The sequence below is a fragment of the Chroicocephalus ridibundus genome, chromosome 4 (assembly GCF_963924245.1).
Source record: "Chroicocephalus ridibundus chromosome 4, bChrRid1.1, whole genome shotgun sequence".
Classification (NCBI taxonomy): domain Eukaryota; kingdom Metazoa; phylum Chordata; class Aves; order Charadriiformes; family Laridae; genus Chroicocephalus; species Chroicocephalus ridibundus.
In genome coordinates, this window is record NC_086287.1 from 44,819,487 (window position 1) to 44,837,153 (window position 17,667).

General features: G+C 46.1%; 1 protein-coding gene across 9 annotated transcripts in view; it reads right to left on the reverse strand.

The window, feature by feature from the left end:
* Positions 1-9,993: 9,993 nt before the first annotated feature.
* MGA (MAX dimerization protein MGA) overlaps positions 9,994-17,667 on the reverse strand; it is a 64,581-nt gene continuing 56,907 nt past the window's right edge. For all 9 annotated transcript variants that reach the window (XM_063331659.1, XM_063331658.1, XM_063331660.1 and 6 more), the window contains 4 exons: positions 17,055-17,288; positions 15,787-15,963; positions 15,209-15,361; positions 9,994-14,586 (listed from right to left, as the gene is read on the reverse strand). In XM_063331659.1, coding sequence (XP_063187729.1) covers positions 13,286-14,586; positions 15,209-15,361; positions 15,787-15,963; positions 17,055-17,288 — 1,865 coding nt within the window. In that variant the 3' untranslated portion in view covers positions 9,994-13,285. The remainder of the gene's footprint in view (positions 14,587-15,208; positions 15,362-15,786; positions 15,964-17,054; positions 17,289-17,667) is intronic.

A 17,667-nucleotide genomic window follows, 5' to 3' on the forward strand; every position in this document is an offset into this window, starting at 1 on the left:
TCCTTACCATTACAGACAGAGAGAGGGATCATGAGATATGTTTTCCAGCATGTGTCTAAGCAACTTACTGTCCTTCATTTGTCCTCCCCCTGGCAGCATAAGCAGGAGTGCACAAATTACAGCGTTTTCACTCCAGAGCTGTTCTGCGTTGAAAGCAGGGGGCTGTTATTTTCCGGGTCTGCCCTGAGGCTCGGGGAAGAGGTCTTGCAGCTTCCTGTGGGACGAAACGTCACGTGGGAAAGATGCTTCTGCATCACTTGGGTTATGTCTCCCTAGATGTTGTTACCTGTTTAGGTCAGCTCTGTGCAGACTGCAGGGATGGCACTCAGCGCGCAGGCTGGCCCTCACCCAGGGACCTGAAAGGAGAGAAGCATGCAAACCCCTCTCATGCTGAGCTATGCCTTCCCCACCGCCTGCTGTCTAACCGCCCCCTCCCTCGCCGGGAGTATGTAGGTCACTGTTGACATTGTTTTCCTCTGAGCCCCTTCTGCTCCTGTTTTACCACTTTGTTCGCAATTAGCCCGTACTTCTGTAATTGACCTAAATAAGCCTGTTTGTTTCATTCTCCTCCATCCCATGCCTTATGTTTCCAGAGAGCAGTAATTAAGGAGAACAATGTAGCACATATATCTTCTGCAAGCCCAAAGCAGACAGTGCCGTGGCTGGAGTTAGTCTTGCTCTCGGTGATCCTCAGCAAGCTGACGGTGTAAACCAGAACCCAGACAGCTTTGGGTTTTGCTCTGAGAAGACAACATGACAGATCTTACAGCTTGAATGTGTTGTATGGCCGTCTGGCATCCACAGATGCCTTTTGTTATTACTACTGTTAGCAAAATTAGAGAACTACAGCAAAACTGTGAGCAAGCAAGCCCTCTCATGACAAGTGATGTCAAAGTGTTATATTGCAAGCCATGAAATTCACCCATTTATATCAGTTTTCACAGCTGCTCGCAATGTCTTCCACAATCACACCGAGTGCATTGATGTTCTAAATTTCCTCACATGTCACAACCCTGCCTTCCCCAGCAGGGCTCAAGTATGAATGTTGGAAAACCAAATGCAATGTAGCACACAAGTCATCTCTCTCTCTTGTTCTCACATGTTGTTGAGCAACACTCAGCTGGCGAGGTTTCAAGCACTGCCTTTTGCCTCAGTTTCCCCATCTGTTCTCACGAAGTCCTGCTTGGAGGGTGACATCTCACAAACATTCCCTTTACTTGATCTGCTCTTTGCCTTTTGCATCCTTAAAAACAAAAAGCAAACATCAAAACAAAACCTCGCAAGAGGGTTTTTTCCTTCCAAAACTTCCTGCTGTGTCCCAGACCCTCCTGCAGAGATGTTCTGCTGCTTCCCACTGGGATGCCCACATCTGTGTCCCCCTCCTGCAGGCAGAGCTGCGTTGGGGTCTGTACGTTGGGTCAGTATGGAGGTCAGTACGTCGGGCCAGTACGGAGGTCAGTATGGAGGTCACTACAGAGGTCCCCAGGGGTTGTTACAGGGCCTGTAGGGGAGGGCTTAGCACTGTGGCATCCCTGAGTGCCAAGCTCCATCCTCTCGCCTCAGAGATGCTGAAATGAGGCAGAGGGGCTGAAGTGCAAACAACATTTCATGCTGTTTGGAAACCAAATACCAGAAATGCTGGCACCGCATCTATTTGTGTTTTTCCAGACCCATTGCAGGTACACTGCCCAGCCCTACAAGTACACAGGTTATGTCAGTCCCGTCACTTGTGCTTGGTTCTCTAGAGAGACTGGCTGAGAGGACTTTGGTAGGTGTCTGAGGTGAAGCACGACTCTGTCCCGGAGGAGACAGAGGAGAAAGCAGAGAGATGGCATGGAGACAGGCACAAAAAGAGCTGTGGCACTTGGCTGTGAAGATGGAGTTTTCCAATAAGCCTAAATTTGGTACCCAAATCCATCTGCATTTCCTTGGGAAGCAGGGCAACAAATTACCATAAATGCCTTTCAAAATCCCCATCAGTTCAACCCCTGGCTCCTTGACAGAGAATTTGAGAGCTAGGTTTCCCCCTTCCTCTGCAACTTACCTTGGCTTGCAGAATTCACCATGCAGAATGAAATTTGACCTTTCCACTACCCATGGCAACCATAATTCAATTAAACAGGACAAACCTTGAACAGCAGTTGCCCTCAGGACATGGCATACCAAATACGATACAAGCAGGAGAAGAGTGAAACACAAAACTCATGAAACAATCCCGTCAAAAGAGAGTTGGCAAGTGGGTGCCCTTCAGGACAAGGACACGCACAAACACACGTGGCTCTCTCTTTCGGACAATGCACTTTACAGAGGTGACAACAAACAGGAAGGACTGGGATTAATGGCAACATTTGCATGCTTGTACGCCTGTCTGAAGAGCAGTCAAATGCACATTTAACTTGTACGTATGGATGCATTTGTTCCCATTGCTAGTGTGCAAATATTTTTCTGACTAGGGATGCTTTCCTAAAGCAGTGCCAATGTGGGCAGAAAACAAATGTCAAATACAAGAAAGCACAACCAATTAGTCATCTGGCAAGATGACTGACCGAAAAAGAGGGAAATATAAAAGTATAGCCACATCTTAAGTTCACGGGAGAAACTCTTCAGATGTCATGGTGATAAGGATGGCATCAAAAACCTCAGCAGATAAGAGAATGCAAGATAGCGGTGTGGCCTGCGCTAGTACGTTCATGAGCAATGAAGCGAGGTGTAACAACCCTGCAGACAGAGAAAGAAATTGAAGTGGAAGGGAAATTCCTCTTCTGGATAGACTCAAGGTGATGAAAAACAGAGAGCACAGTGAATAAATGTCAAAGACACAGCAAACCCAAAATGTTATTCCCAGAATGACTGGAATTAGGAAGGCTGGTAGCAACAGCCTGGAAATGTTGCCCAGGGAGACAGTGCCATCTCCATCCCTTGAGGTTTTAAAGTCCTGGCTGGAGAAAGCCCTGAGCAACCAGGTTTGATCTCACGGCTGGCCCTGCCCTGAGGAGGAGGCTGGACTACAGATCTCCAGAGGTCCCTCCCCACCTGAATTTTCCTGATCCTACAAGTGCCTACGATTTGGCATACAGATAAGGCAACTACTGACATTGCCATGACAACAAACTGGGTTTCTGCTGGTATCGCAGCTTCCTGCAAAGAGGAGAGTACATGCTCCCTTGAGAGAAATGTTCACAAAAAACCAGAGAGGTTTATAGCACTAAACTCCTTTAAGCTTTGCTTTCAGTTTGATGGAAGAATTAATAGGTTATCAGCGTGTTACACAGTTCATTTCTGCTTCTGTTTCAGTTTTAAGATAGAGGGGAGAAAATTACATGCAATCTTGCAAAGAGAAGATAATTACATCCTCCCCCTTGGGGAGACAACCAAAATGGCTTCAACTAATACTCCCAGCACCAGGGGGAAGGCAGCCAGTCAGCAGCTCAGGCCAGCTGCGTGTGGCTCATCCCGGCTCTGTAAAACATACTCCTTCAATATTCGCCCTGTTGTCCTCCTAAATAAAAACACACGAAGCAAAACGCTGCCAATCCCTTGCTCAAATACTGCAAATGAAATCACAACTGTGGCAACTGGGAGTTGAAAACAGGCAAATTCTAGGCAGAGGCATGACGTCACCCACCTGGTGAGCGGCGCCGGGGAGCCCACCACCTGCGCGGCTTCATGAGGTGCCCTGTGCTGACCGGTTCCGAAGCGCCCATGGGCTCCCGGGTAGGCAGGCAGAGGACTGGGACACGTGAGCCTGATGCCACAGCTTCTGCCCCGGCAAACCCCCATTGGGGAGCTCGGAGACGGGAGGGCGTTGGGGTTCGAGTGCGACGCAGCAGCAGCGGTGGCTCTCTGTCCCACCATGGTGAGGGCTCTGCTGTCTGCCCTGCCCACCTCGGACACGGGTGCCGGCTGCCCATGGAGTAGCTCCGGAGGCGGAGGAGCGCTTGGTTTCCCGCATGCCTGCCTCCCAGCCACAGCCAAGGATCCGGCCCCCTGGGACCCACCTTCAGCCAGGAATAACTTCTGACTTGAGGCAATTTTAGTAGGTCACTGAAGCCACTGGCTTTTCCCTTTGGCAGTTATGCCTCTCTTCCTCACCCTATGAAAATCAAGTTTTCTTTCAAACATGAATGTGCCCCTTGTAAGCTGATCTGCAATATAATTATTTTCTCCCTTGCTCAGCAAAGTTTGCGAAACTGGACATTTTCCCCGTCAAAGCCAGACAATGAGGCCTTGTCTACGCTGGAGCACGGTAGTAAACAATTCCCACTGTGGCTGCCATCAGTTCAGTTCGCCTGGTGGGAGCTGTTTATTAAAATTTCTTCCTGGAGACTAAGCCTCCTGGTTCAAGTTGATTGCCCCATATGTCAGAGCCACAAAACATTTGTGGGGTGAAATTCTGCAGGAAGACTTTTGTCTTTTTTTGCCGTGGACATCCAAAAGCTGAGAAAGCAAATTTAAACCTTCACAGAGCTGAAAGTCTGGTTGAGCCATTTTTTAAAACCAAAGAGTCATTGAGAGCGCTGGTTGAGGAGCAGGAGTTAATCATTACTGCTGCAAAATCTTCACAGGTGCCTTCTTTTTCTGTCCTGCTTTTGCAGCCAGTCACCTTAACGCAAGTTGTAACACGATCACGTAAGATCTACATCATTAAAAAGAAAAGTATCAAGATAAACAGAGCAGGAAGATCCTATCTATCTGCTGTGTTACCCATCTCGTACATAGAAACATTCACGTATGTTGGAACTTTGCTGAAGCATGGCCTGTCCAGATTTAGCCAGCCCCATAACCTGTCCCAGGCCCTCAGAGAGGGGCTACCGGCCATCAGCGGGCCCCACCACCATCTCCTGAACGCCCCAAACCCAGCAAAGCCCAGCCAAGCCAGCAGCTGCCCCTCACCCTGCATCTGAGGGACACCACCAGCTCCCACCCCTCCCAGCATCTCGCTCCAGCACGGGGCTGCCCGGGCGGGAGGGACCTTGTCCGGGCCCTGCTGCCTTTACGAGGCTGAGCATACAAAATGTGGCTCCGGCCAGGCCCCAAAGGGACACTAATGGTTTATCGAATTATGTTTTACTCCAGCTGCATAACGTTGTTTTGCAGTAAAGTCCAGCTCCAGCCCATCTCAGAAATAAGGCATAACGTTAGCTAAGACATTTTCAAAGCTCAGCGCCGCCAGAGCCTCAGGCTTAGGCAGGGAGAGGCAGAGCTGTCTAACCGAGAGCTGTGTCCCCTGAGGAAAGGGCCAAGGGCTCGTGGCTGGGATGGCCCAGCTTCATCCACACCGAGCAACAAGCAGCTCCCACGGGAAGAGGCATTTTTAGCTGCTGTTTACCCAAACAGCTCTGGGCTTCATTCGATACCGAAAGAAACCAGACACCTGGTCACCGTTGGGTTTTTCCTTCAGGAGAAAAGCAACTCAGCAAGGAATTCCAGGATCCCTTCAACCATTTTATTGTTGTTTTAGGCCACCTCAGGGTGGAAGATGTTGTGTGAATAAAAGAGCACAACGGGCAAGCCCTCAGTCATGCGGAGGGCGGGGCGAGCAGTAGGGAAGCAGAGGGGAGCAGAGGGCTCACCCCCAATACTGCCGCCCAGCCGAGCTCTGACGGCACAGACACGACCGGAGGGGTGCGCGATGTGCCCTTGCTGGTTGCAGGATAAGGCACGATAGGCGGCACCTGAAGGAAACCAAGATATAGCTGGATATAGGTATACCTACCTACTGGATATGGATATACCTACCAGAAGGGGTAGGAGGCTGGTGCTGTGGATCTGCTGTTTGCAACTTCCTGGCTGACTGGAGCTCCACTCTCAGGGACCATCAGGGCTCTGCTGCAGCGCTCGCACACTGGGAGGCTGCCCCAGTCTCGCTCTCGGAAGAGAAAACCCAACATGTGCTCAGCAGTTGACTTTGAGCCAGAAGGCCAGTGTAGCCACGGGCCTGGGCTTTGAGGCGCTGCTGGGTGTGTATCATGGCAGGCCAGGGTGGAATGTGGGAAGCAGCCGGGTTTGAGCCCCTTTTCTTTATGCAGAGGATGGGGACTCGGAGGTCCAGGCCCAAGCAGGCAGAAGGACTGGTGGACGAAGGGGAGGATGAGGAGCACCTGCCCCTTGGGCCAGGAGCAGCTTGTGCAACTGCTACGAGGGAGCCTGGCACACAGAGCACCGCGGGGGCAGCGAGGGACGGGTGGTGCAAGAGCTGGCGTCAGCTTCCCCAGTTTCTTCTGCCAAACCACCCCGTCACCTCCATCACAGACCCACCCTTCTCCTCTTACTGCTCTGCGAAACCCTGGCCAGGTCTTCAACAGGAGGCTACAGCAGCACGTGCTGCTGCAACAGCTGTTCCCAGTAAAAACACCTGTAGAGCTGTTACTGTCCTGCCAATGGGCCTCTTGTTAATGAGAACAATCACGTAGCTACAAACTAAACAAGTCTTGATCGTATTTTCACGCTGCAGAAGGTCCAGGGGAAGGGCGGGGGTCAGCAGAGTCAGCCGGTCCCCGTGGGCTGAAAACACATTGCGCTTTTCCAGAAACCAGCGAGGTTTTGTCATACATTCACCCTCCCATTTAGCTTTTTATGTAGATTGGAACCAGCACAGTTTAAAAGACAAACTCTGCCCCCTCTTTTTTAAGCTGATTGGTGATAACAGAGGTTATTTTGCTTTTTTTTTCCCCCACCTAATAGCAATCACAGATGACTGGATCCCAAAGTCCAGGGATCCAAAGTCCATTTTCCAGGTCCTTTGGCACCTCAGTGGTGTGAAATATTTGATACCCTCGCAGGGCTTGGGAGCCTCAGCTGCAATCGGAGCCCGTTGCTAATGTGAGCTGTGCGGACCCACGCCAGGCTGCAGACCTCGCCCGGGGCTTTGTGACCCCAGCCCCACACACGGAGAGACGGGGGCAGAGCCACCCACCTCATGGGTGCCCCTTCATGGCCGCAGATCCGTCCTTGCCCAGCAGGCCCTCAAGCCCTGGTTTTGGCCAGAGGAGCGGCTCGGGAAGAGCTGAGGGGCCAGGCAAGTCGTTTCAATACAGCTGTTGTCCAAGGAGTTAACCAAAATATAAGCCACTGAAAATGGCACATGGCTTATGTTTGTGTATCTTTTTTTAGCTGCTGTTTAATTGCCTGGTTTGAGCCCACGGGCGCAGCGCTGGCGAGGGGCACCCCGGTGTGTCAGACGGGGGAACTACAGGCGCCCCACCGCCGGTGGGAGCCCTGCGGGGCAGCCCCCAGCCCTGCCACCGACCAGAGAGCAAAGGAACTCAAAAACCACCTAGAAAAGCCTGTCTCCTCCTGCTCCCAGCAGCCTGGCACAGGGGAGGAAGCCCTGCTCCTGCAGGACCGCAGCCCTCCCCCTTACACCCACATCACCTGCGACTGTGGCCAGACGGGCACGGCTGCCCTCACTTGACCCCCCCTTCATGTCCCCATGTCACACAGGTGGGGATCCTGAGGCTGCTGCCCTCACACCGAGAGCCAAGGAGCGAAGGCTGCAGACAGCTTTGTTAGAAAGTCACCGCCAGGTTCACGTCCCGCAGCTTTGACTTTGTCAGATGATCCGAGGGCTGGAGCACTTCCGTGAAGACAGGCTGAGAGAGCTAGGGTTCAGCCTGGAGAAGAGAAGGCTCAGGGGAGACCTTATAGCAGCCTTCCAGTACCTGAAGGAGGCTTACAGGAAAAGATGGGGAGGGACTTTTTACGAGGACATATAGTGATAGGATGAGGGGTAGTGGCTTCAAACTGGAAGAGGGGAGATTTAGATTAGATATCAGGAAGAATTTTTTCACTCTGAGGGTGGTGAGGCACTGGAACGGGTTGCTCAGATAAGTTGTGGATGCCCCATCCCTGGAAGTGTTTGAGACCAGGTTGGATGGGGTTTGAGCCCTGCTCTACTGGGAGATGTTCCTAGCCCTGGAACTAGATGATCTTTAAGGTCCCTTCCAACCTAAACCATTCTCTGATTTCCAGCATCTGCCTTTCACCGGAGGAGACCCAGGGCCAACAGCTGTAACCTCAAGGACCCAGTCCTGCACACGGGCAGTCCTACAAAAATGAGGGAACCCTCATGAGAGCACGACGAAGCAGGTAACTGAACGCTGTTCAAGCAAGGAGAGGTTTTCCTTTCCTTGTGCTCTCTATCCCAGGAATCTTGCTGCCAGCAAGGGGCTGTTAGAGAGCAACCTCGCCGGACCAGGGGAGGGCAGGGGCATATTCACGTACGCACTAATGTGGGTCGGACACTCCAGGCTGGCGGGGTGGATGCGTAAGTGGATCACTGACAGACGTAACCATGGGTGGTGGAGGCCTCGCTGGAGCGGGGACATGCTTGTGCTGATGAGCATGCTGGAGGCTGTGCGGCTGCAAACCTGGGGCAAAGAGATTTCCAGTTGCCTGAAATGCTGCACAGGCTGTTTGTGCTGGCAGCCTGCGAGGTCCAGGTGGGTGGCTGATGAGAAGGACAGACTATGGCCTTTCCTCTTCATCAGAAAAGACTCTCAGACAAGTGGAGACTCCAAATCTTTTGAGGGGTAGAATTGTGTTAAGAGGGGGGGCCTACACAAGGGCTGTGACGAGCCTCCAACTCCCAAGAGACCCAAGACAGACAACAAAAGACACAAAATTCCAAATGCACAGCAACAACCAAGTACACAGTGGCACAAAAACACCTTCTTGGTCTGTATCAGCAGTTACAAGGGCAAACAGATGACGCATAGAGCTTAACTGCTCACAGAGAGCGCCATAATTCTTCCACTACCAGGATCCTAAATGACAGCAATTAATTTCATTCCCTTCGTTGCTAATTACGGACAAACTACTCCTCTGCACATTTTCAGGTTGCACTTGTAGACTCAAATCTGGCTTTAAATCAGTTATTGCAAAGGCTTCCTCTAACTTTTCATAGTCAAGTGGTCAACTGAGCTTTTTTGTACCATCATCTGTGTTTCCAAGAACACAACGTATATACTGGAAAACACAGGTCCCCAGCACACACCGTCATGGGACTGTTGGCAAGTTCTTTCCATTGCAAGCCTGACTGGATGCACCTTACACTTGTTTCCTTTCCGTTCCAAGAAGTAACTGTACCCCTTAACATAAGGGGTCATGGGATGAGGCCTTGTTGAAAGGTTTCATCAGTTGTTTTCAAAAACGCATTACCTGACTATCGCCCATTTTTGTTCATCCTCTCCTGTGAGATCTGATCTTCCTCTTTAAGATAAAATAATAAAAAAAAATTGCGACATCTCTTCTCCAGTCCATCACTTACCCCCATGCATGACCATTCTTTTCATTTTCTTTTCTCAGGTCTGTAAGTCAGACTTGTTCATTTGTAGACGTTTACTACTTTTTACAAACAAACAAACAAAAAAACCATTGAGCAAGTGTTTAACCTTCCATTTAATGGATGTGGAAGTGATAGATGGTGACAGGCATTTTATCTATTACTTCTAAAAAGGCATCTCCTCTAACACTTTACTCGGAGACAGATCTTCCAGCTTGTTCCGGTGCAGACAGCTGTGCTGTCTAACTTCTCTAAAGGAAACAGATACAAAGGATTAACCTAAGGCTGGGGGAGGGAGCCCGGAGAGTGATGTTATGTGGACTTTTATCTTCAACTGTTGGGGTTGAATCGAATGTTACATCGAATTATGTTATCGACTGTTAACCCCATTGGCTTCCCACTTCAGATGTATTTTGTTGAAAATAAAGTCCCTTCAGTACCTTTTCTGCATTTCGCAAGTCAAAAATCCCTTTTTACAACCAATACTATTTCCTGCATACTGCTCAGGACTGAAGAGAGAAATCTCCTCCCAGTTGTCTGATTACTTGAACCAAAAACCAGATGTTTTTGTTGCCAAAACTTCTGCCTCAGAGCATACGTGTGTGTCACTTGCTCAGGTCCAATGCCACGTGTCACCAACAACAGCACACCACCACGTCATTTCTGCTCCCTCTCCCCCCCCCATAATAAACTTTCAAAGCCAGTTTCTAGTCGACCTCGATTGGTTTATTTTAGTTTTACACTTTGTCCCTCACATACAGTTATTTAAGAGTCTTGTACTGTTAGATTTCTACAAAAATATCAATTTTTCAAAAGCAGAAAAGAGGGAAAGATATATTTTAATATATAAAAGGAAAAAAGCTAAATCTGACATTTCATTATATTCTTAAAAACATTCCAGTCTATTTACAGATGTGTAAAAAACAGAAAATTTCCAGGTCTCTTGGTCTAGTGAGAACGTGCGCCTTGCAGGGGTTTCCTTTGTTCTTCCGATTCTAAAATCTTTTCATTTTGTGTCATATTCTTGCATTATTGCCTCAAAAGACAGCATATATAATTTTTAAAAGGTTTGTTCCAAACCAACGGGGGCTTGAGGGAAGAGTGAAAAAGAGAGAGTCAGCATTTAAATTCATAGCAAAATATTAAGCTGCAGACATGAGACGGTGGAACAAGGAAAGGAAAAAACTAAGAGCATTTCGAACATGCTTTGTTGCCTGGTAGAACCCGTCATAGATCCTTCTTGGAACTGCACCAACTACCACTTTTTGCAGCCAAATCGGGGGTCTGTTCTTAGTTAATTTAGTAATCATGTTCAGGAACCAAAAATTTTTGCTGTCATCTTTACACGGCATATTTTTATTGCAATAAAATTCCTGCCCACTGCCAAACAGTAAATACATCCAGGCATTTTCCATTACCTTCATAATGGACAAAACATCTTCAAAAGTACAGCATTTATTTTAGATAATATTTGAATGGTTTTCATGTTACAGCTTTCTCTGTCCCATGGAAGTGTGCAAAGCACACATACTTTTAAAAACTATTCAGATACGATTAGCACACAATTCTGTAATTAAAATTAGCCACTCAGAACCACGAGAGGATGGGGTGCAGAAAGAAAGGTCAGGGATTAGGAATTTGAAAGGAATCACAGCACAGTTCTGGTTGCTGTTTCAGATATAGAAGGAATGAAATCGATTGGCAAAACAAACTGCCATAGGTAAAAAAATAAGCAACTTCGGCCTATTAGAAATGCTCAGAACCAGATTCCCAGGTAAATAAATTTAAGTCTGATGGAGCGCTTGCAACTAATTCAGTTACTGCAGATTTTCACTGGTTTAAAATAAGATTAAAATCCTTTAATAATGAGCAACATATGTCTAAATACTTATCCATACTGTAAATTCCCTTTTCTAAGGCATTCAGTGACAACTGTAAGACCTTGCATGACTCTCATGCTGACCTACATTCTCTTTTCCAAATCACTAATACAGGACTTGCATCAAATATTAAAATAGTAAATACGCAAAAGGCGATAAAGAGTTAGATGTAACTGCTTTAAAACACACCATTTAGAATGGCCAGGTGAAGAACCTTTTTTATGTAGGCTCTGGAGTAACTTTATGCATACCGAGCTTGAAGGGCTTCTCTCCTCTGCAGCATAACATACAATCATAAAAACAAGACAAGGAAACACCCAAGGTACGTGTTTCCCCCGGTGGATCTAACCTAGACACAGATCCAGAAGATGCAGCTCACTGAACAGGGCCCATGGTTGCACTGTGCACAAACATCGCTCCTGAACTGTGGAAGAACATCCCTCTCAACACTTGCACAGCCTCAGCGCTGGGAAGATTAAATTCCTGCATTACTGCATGACCAAAGATGGGGAATTTCAGGGGGAAATCCCAGCTGCTGTTGCTGGAACAGTAAGACAGGGGGATTACATTCCTAAACATAAAGCAAAATGCACCACCAAATTCTGTATCATTTTCATGGCAACGTTTTTTTACCTTTTTGGAGCAGTTAAGAAGCCCCTCAAGCGCACCATAGCTCTCATTTACAAACCTGATAGGAAAAGATTGTGTATACACTCATTAACAAATCATCTCTCCTAGGCTGAAAATTTAATTTGTCAAGAAAACTATGAAAACAAAAATTGTGTACAAAAATATAAATATCTTTACAGTCTGTAGACCCTTCACATCCAACAGCGGAACAGTGAAGAGTATCTACAGGTTATTGAGTAAGCAGTGGCAGAGAAGAATAAAAAATACATCTTGTGATTCAATACTGCCCTATTTCCCTGGTAATGAGCATTTTTGTTGACTTTTTTTGCTATACACAGCTTGTGCAAATGCAGTGAGAAACCTCTGAGTACCTTTCCTGAATTTATAAAGAAATGGAAGGTTTGGAAAGCTATACACATATTTTCATATATACATTCACATATACACCTCGCTCACTTACGCTAGGCTGCAACAGTCCTGAAAGCGTTCTGTATTTTTATGAAGCAACACTTCTATTAACATTCCTAGCCACCAAATACATCTTGAAGAATGACAGGAGGAAAGAAAATAAGAACTGGGAAAACACTCAAGCTACTTCAGCAATGTATTTAAAGTCACAGAATTAGGGTGCCCAAATTTCTTTCTACTCTCTGTAATTTTTCCTTCCAGATGCCCTAAGCATCAAAGGAGGGAGTATTTGTATAGGGGCAGGAGGCGAAAGTGATGTTTGGTTTTTTTTTAGTAGTTTTATTGAAGTTAACATACTGTCCTACTTCTAATTACACTGGGAAATATAATTTTCTTCCCCAGGTAGTGAGAGTTATAGATGTTTATTAAAATCTTCTGTGTATAAGCTCCTAAAAATGAGTCTCTGCCAGAGAACTAGCTAGCACCAAAGAACAAAAACTTTTTACTTCAGCCCTCTGCACAGTCTTGGATTTCCCTTCCACTGCTTTAGGTAACAAGTTTGAGAGTAACTGCAACCTAATTTCTGCACATTCATCATATTTTGCAAAAATTAAAAACAGCAAATATGAACAAATCCATTTCTGCATAGATAATCTGCCTGGTACAAAAACAAGTAATCCAATTTTTCCCCAACAAGACAGCTGCCTTCCTAGTGGGAGGGTGGGGGAGGTGGGGTGGGAAATTCTCTTGCAATAGCCTAGGTTTCTCAGGCCTTTGACGAACGATTTCTGTGAAGGACCCAATTTTGGAAGGATACCATGTGCCCAGCAATGGTTATAGATCATCTTCCTTATTTTTTGAAGGGGAAGGAGAACACCCAGAATACAACAGTGAGGTAAAAATATGTCAACATGCTTAAAGTTTCATAGCACTTATTTCTTAATTTAGGGCCTGCCCTCAGATGAAGAGAGTGCTGATGCCATACAGAAAACGAGTGTTGCAGACAAGGGAGGTTGGCAAACTCCGACACTGGTTCACACTGCTCCAGATCTCCATTCCGGTCTGATAAAAAACATATATGCATTTATTTGCCTGCTGAATTTGAAGGCAAGGTCCCAGTCGTATTCAATTTCGTAACCACAGGTGCCAACGTGGGCATCACTTTGTTATCCTGTCCTTCTTGAACAGTTGCAGGTAATGAAGTTTTTACCCCACTGGGTGCCAGTTTTGCAACTATAGGTGCCAATAAGGGCATCACTTTATTGCTCTGCCCTTCTGAGTCCGCTGGCAGACTTGCCACTTTTAAGCCAAGCGGTGCCAGCTTGGGCATGGGCCTCCACAAAGTGTCAGCATTACTAGCTTCTGGATTAGTTTTCATCTGCAAAACTGGTGGAGTCACGTTCGTGGTCTCTGCCGAGGTTGTTACGGTTTTGCCATTCCCACCACTGGTTACAGACAGATTGGGAAGGGGATCTTTCATTTCAGCACCTATTACTATCTTTAAAACATCTGCTTCAGATGAAGGCTCCCCAGAATTCTTGTCCCCATCAGTAAGGTCATCATCTTCCAGGTGCAACAGGAGAGGGCTTATAGAACCACCACCCTCTGGAACTTCAGAAAGGTCCTTAAAACTGCCTCCCAAATGGCCAAACTGGAAAGAAGACCCATCTGCAGCAGTGAGATCACTGGCTGTTCCCCGACGGGCTTCTGCATGTTCATGAGCGAAATCTGAATTTAGAGTGCCGGGCAGTTCTGACATAGCTGAAGCATCATCGTTCAGCTGCTGATTGAGGAAGGCAATCTCATTGAGCAGCGAGGTGAGGGTTTCATCAGTGTCATCACTCTCCTCGATGCTGCTCAGTAACTCACTTGCATCCAGTTCTGCTTCCTCCATTGCAGATGCTACTTTCCTCAATTCCATTTCTATTCTGGAATCTTTGATCTGCAGCTTGCGGAATGACAATTCTTTAGATTTTAATCTTTCCCCTCCAGGATCACCATCTTTCCTCCTGGCTTGGCTTCCTACAAACTCACCAACGCAAAGCTTTTTGCTAAAGGACTCTAGGGGTTCCTTTGTACTCGATACGTTCCGGAGCTGTGGAAAGCCATCTTTATTTTCAAAGAAAACTTTTGTGGGGCCTGTGGTATTTCTTCCATCTCCGCCACTGTCTCCAGGACAAGGTTTGGCTTTTTCTTCCGAAAGGATACTATCACTCTTCCTACTTTCAAGGGGTGCTGCAACCAAGGATTTCTCAGAAGCCTGAGCACCTGCAGCTGTTGTTGTATTAGCATTTTTGTTTCTGTTTAGGTTTAGATTCATGCTTCCCTCAGCAGCCAGTGATGTTACATTAACGATCTTTGGCATCATGAATGAATCCTCGCTTTCTGTAAAACCAAACAAAGCAGCATCCATCAGGATCCATGCTAACTGCAAGGTAATTCCCAATTAAATATAATTTGCTCACTTTCAGGTCTTCCTCAAGTAAGCTGCTATTCACAATTTAAACTGCTTACAGAGTTTTGGTCAAGTGAAGCCTTAAAACAGTAATAGCTTAACTTTCAACCCGCAGAAAAAAGGCAAGCTCCACACCTACTATCCCAGAACCACTTGCCCTTTTTCTTCCTTCAGCAGGCTGCCAAAATACAGGTAACTAATTCTTACAATTCTGATGGTGATGCAAGAGGAAAAAAGACTAACAATCTTCTTTCTGTACTGCAGCTTCTCCAGCAGGATGCATTACACCACAGACACATTCCAGTCCCCACTTATTCTGATTTTGCTGAGGGCAAGGAGGCTCGGTGAGGTGAAGGGAAGTTAAAAAGCTCTCATCTATAATCCCCTAGAGGCCCCTCTAAATTGTTCAAAACATTTAATAGTGATTTTCTTTGAATACCCAGACAATACCCATCATTATTTCCAAGTGAGAAAAAAATTTACCTTCATTTTTGCAAGGGTAACGTTCCCTGCATGCAAGCAAAAAGATCCATAAAAACCCAAAGATCCTACCTGAATGGGGCTCTGTAGCTGATACTACTGTTGAGGGCACTGGGCTTCCAGCAACAGTCGACAATGTAATGGGAATAGTCGAGTTAGTAAGGATTCCTTTTACTTGGACAGGAACTGTTGATCCTGGCAGCTGAATCATCACAGAAGCAATACCTTACCCAAGAAAAGGGGAAGGGGGGACGAGGAGGAAACAAGAGCCTTTCAGATACTCAATCAAGCCTGGAAAAATAAGAGCCTCGCACTTCTAGGCAAGACTTTACACTGTAATACCATATCAAAGTGGTAAGAAATAGAAATATAGATTGGTTAGATGATTAAGAAATCTTCCCTATGTTTCTCTAATTTGGGAATAGCAAAAATTTAACCGATTTTACTTACCTGTTGATAAACTGATAGTTTTGAGTTAATTATATCAAATCTCTCTTGTCAGAGTCAGGTTCTACCTCAATCAGTTAAATTGTAACAAAACCCAAAAAATTAAAGCAAAAATTAAATAACATGCTACTTTGTAAACGGCTGTGCACATCTGTGAACAGCATTATACTGACTTTGATTAACACTTTCTCACATGATCATACCTGGCTGTGCTGTCATGGTCGTACTGACAGCTCGAGGCTTTAATTCAGCTTGCAATAGCGTGGAAGGAACCGCTGCTACCTGCCCTGGTACCAGTGGGCTCTTCAGTGTAAGCACCTGCCCCTGTGGAGTCATCACTAGGCTTGCAGCAGTTAGTGTAAGAGAGGATGAGGTGTCCTCTGTAAAAAAGAAATATGTAAATCAGTAATTTACTCTGGCATAGCACCCTTGACGGCAAAAGATACCCTGCAATCCAGTGTTAAGTACAGTTGTGGAAGGGGAAGGAACTCCAGCTAGAAGGTTTACAAGCACTAGATCAGAAAGCTCTTACAGGAGCTATGCAAGCTCCAGGAACCTCATCTACACAGCTAGAGCCAGTCTGTGCTATCTCTTCATGAAGCGTAACATAATCCTAACTCTATGGAGTGGCATCCTGACCAAGTATCAGAGCAGTCTTGCTGAAATTACAAAGGGGAATTGTTCAGTCCAAAGAAAGGACATTTTCTCACCACATCCAAATTCTGATGTCAAACTTCCCCAGCCCTGGACAAAAATCAGGCTTGGGAAACCAGAACGATCAGTTGCTTATGAAAGCCCAAGACCACTTCAAGTAAGGTCTACTTATTATTACCAAAATAAGAGACATCACCAGATCCTTACAGAGTACTATATTGGTACTACCATGAAAGTTTGGACTTCTGCCATTCTTTTGTTCCTTCCTACATTTATGGTGCAAAAGTCCCCATTAACAACAAATACTTCTCCAAAAGTTCTCAGCTCCAAAAAAAATTCTCAAGTGTCTGACAAGTCTGTCATTTCATTCAAGAGCAAGTCGTCCACCACCTTGAGAACTAGCTTGTTTGGGGAGGGGTGTTTTAAAAACTGAGTCTATTCTAGCAACTCCAGTATTCTGGGAGTTGAACTTTAGGTTTTGAGTCAGCACAAAAAGAACCACCTTAGACTCTCACAAATTACTGCAGGATTGCAGTGAAACACCATGAGACCAAACGCAACTTAATAGGAATTTACTTCCCATCATTCTGAAACTCAAAAGTCATGTTCATTTGAAGACCTCAGTAGTACTGGTCTCATCCTTACTGAAAACAAGTGGTTTCCGCATCTATTAGATGGACGCTTCCTGGTCCTATACTCAATTTTGCCTCAAGAAAGAAGTTTCCTGCACAAGCAGGCTAGCATTTTGCCATCCCATGGGGTGCTGCTTCAATGTCTGTCTCCCCTTTACGTGAAATGTGCATCGCTCTTAGCTCACCTGTGGCACGGCCTCCTTTTCTGGCAAGTATCAATGGCTTGCCTCTTCTATTTGTCATAGGAATTTGGGCCACCTCTCTGGAGGGAGCAGAAGATCCTTCTTGCTGTGTGCTTGCAGTTGAGGTTACAACAGATTCCTCTGGCTCAGTTTGTTTCTTCTTTTTTTGTGCTTCTACTGCTTTTTGTTTGGCATAAATATATTCTAGCTTCTTCAAGACAACCTCTTCTGTCTTCCCTACAGAAAAATTATCAGAGAGTCAACCTATCTTCAAACTCTCTTTCCAAAACTAAAGAGCTGAAGACAGAACTAAAAATCTATTGTTGACACCATTCAACTACTATACAATAGATAACCACCACCCCCAAGTAAATAGCAAACTTAATAGCAGAGGGAAGTAATTACCTATTTATTCCAAGATATTTTTTTCCTTCAAAAACATTCATACATTTTAGAATTTACCTGCAACTTCAATGAGCAGAAATCAGCTTGGACAAGCACTATCTTTTGAAAATACCCACATCTGTGAAAAAAACCTCACATCTCTCCTAATAATAAATGTATGGTTACCAGACAAAATGTTACCTGGTGTGAAATTTCTTGGATTAATGGACCC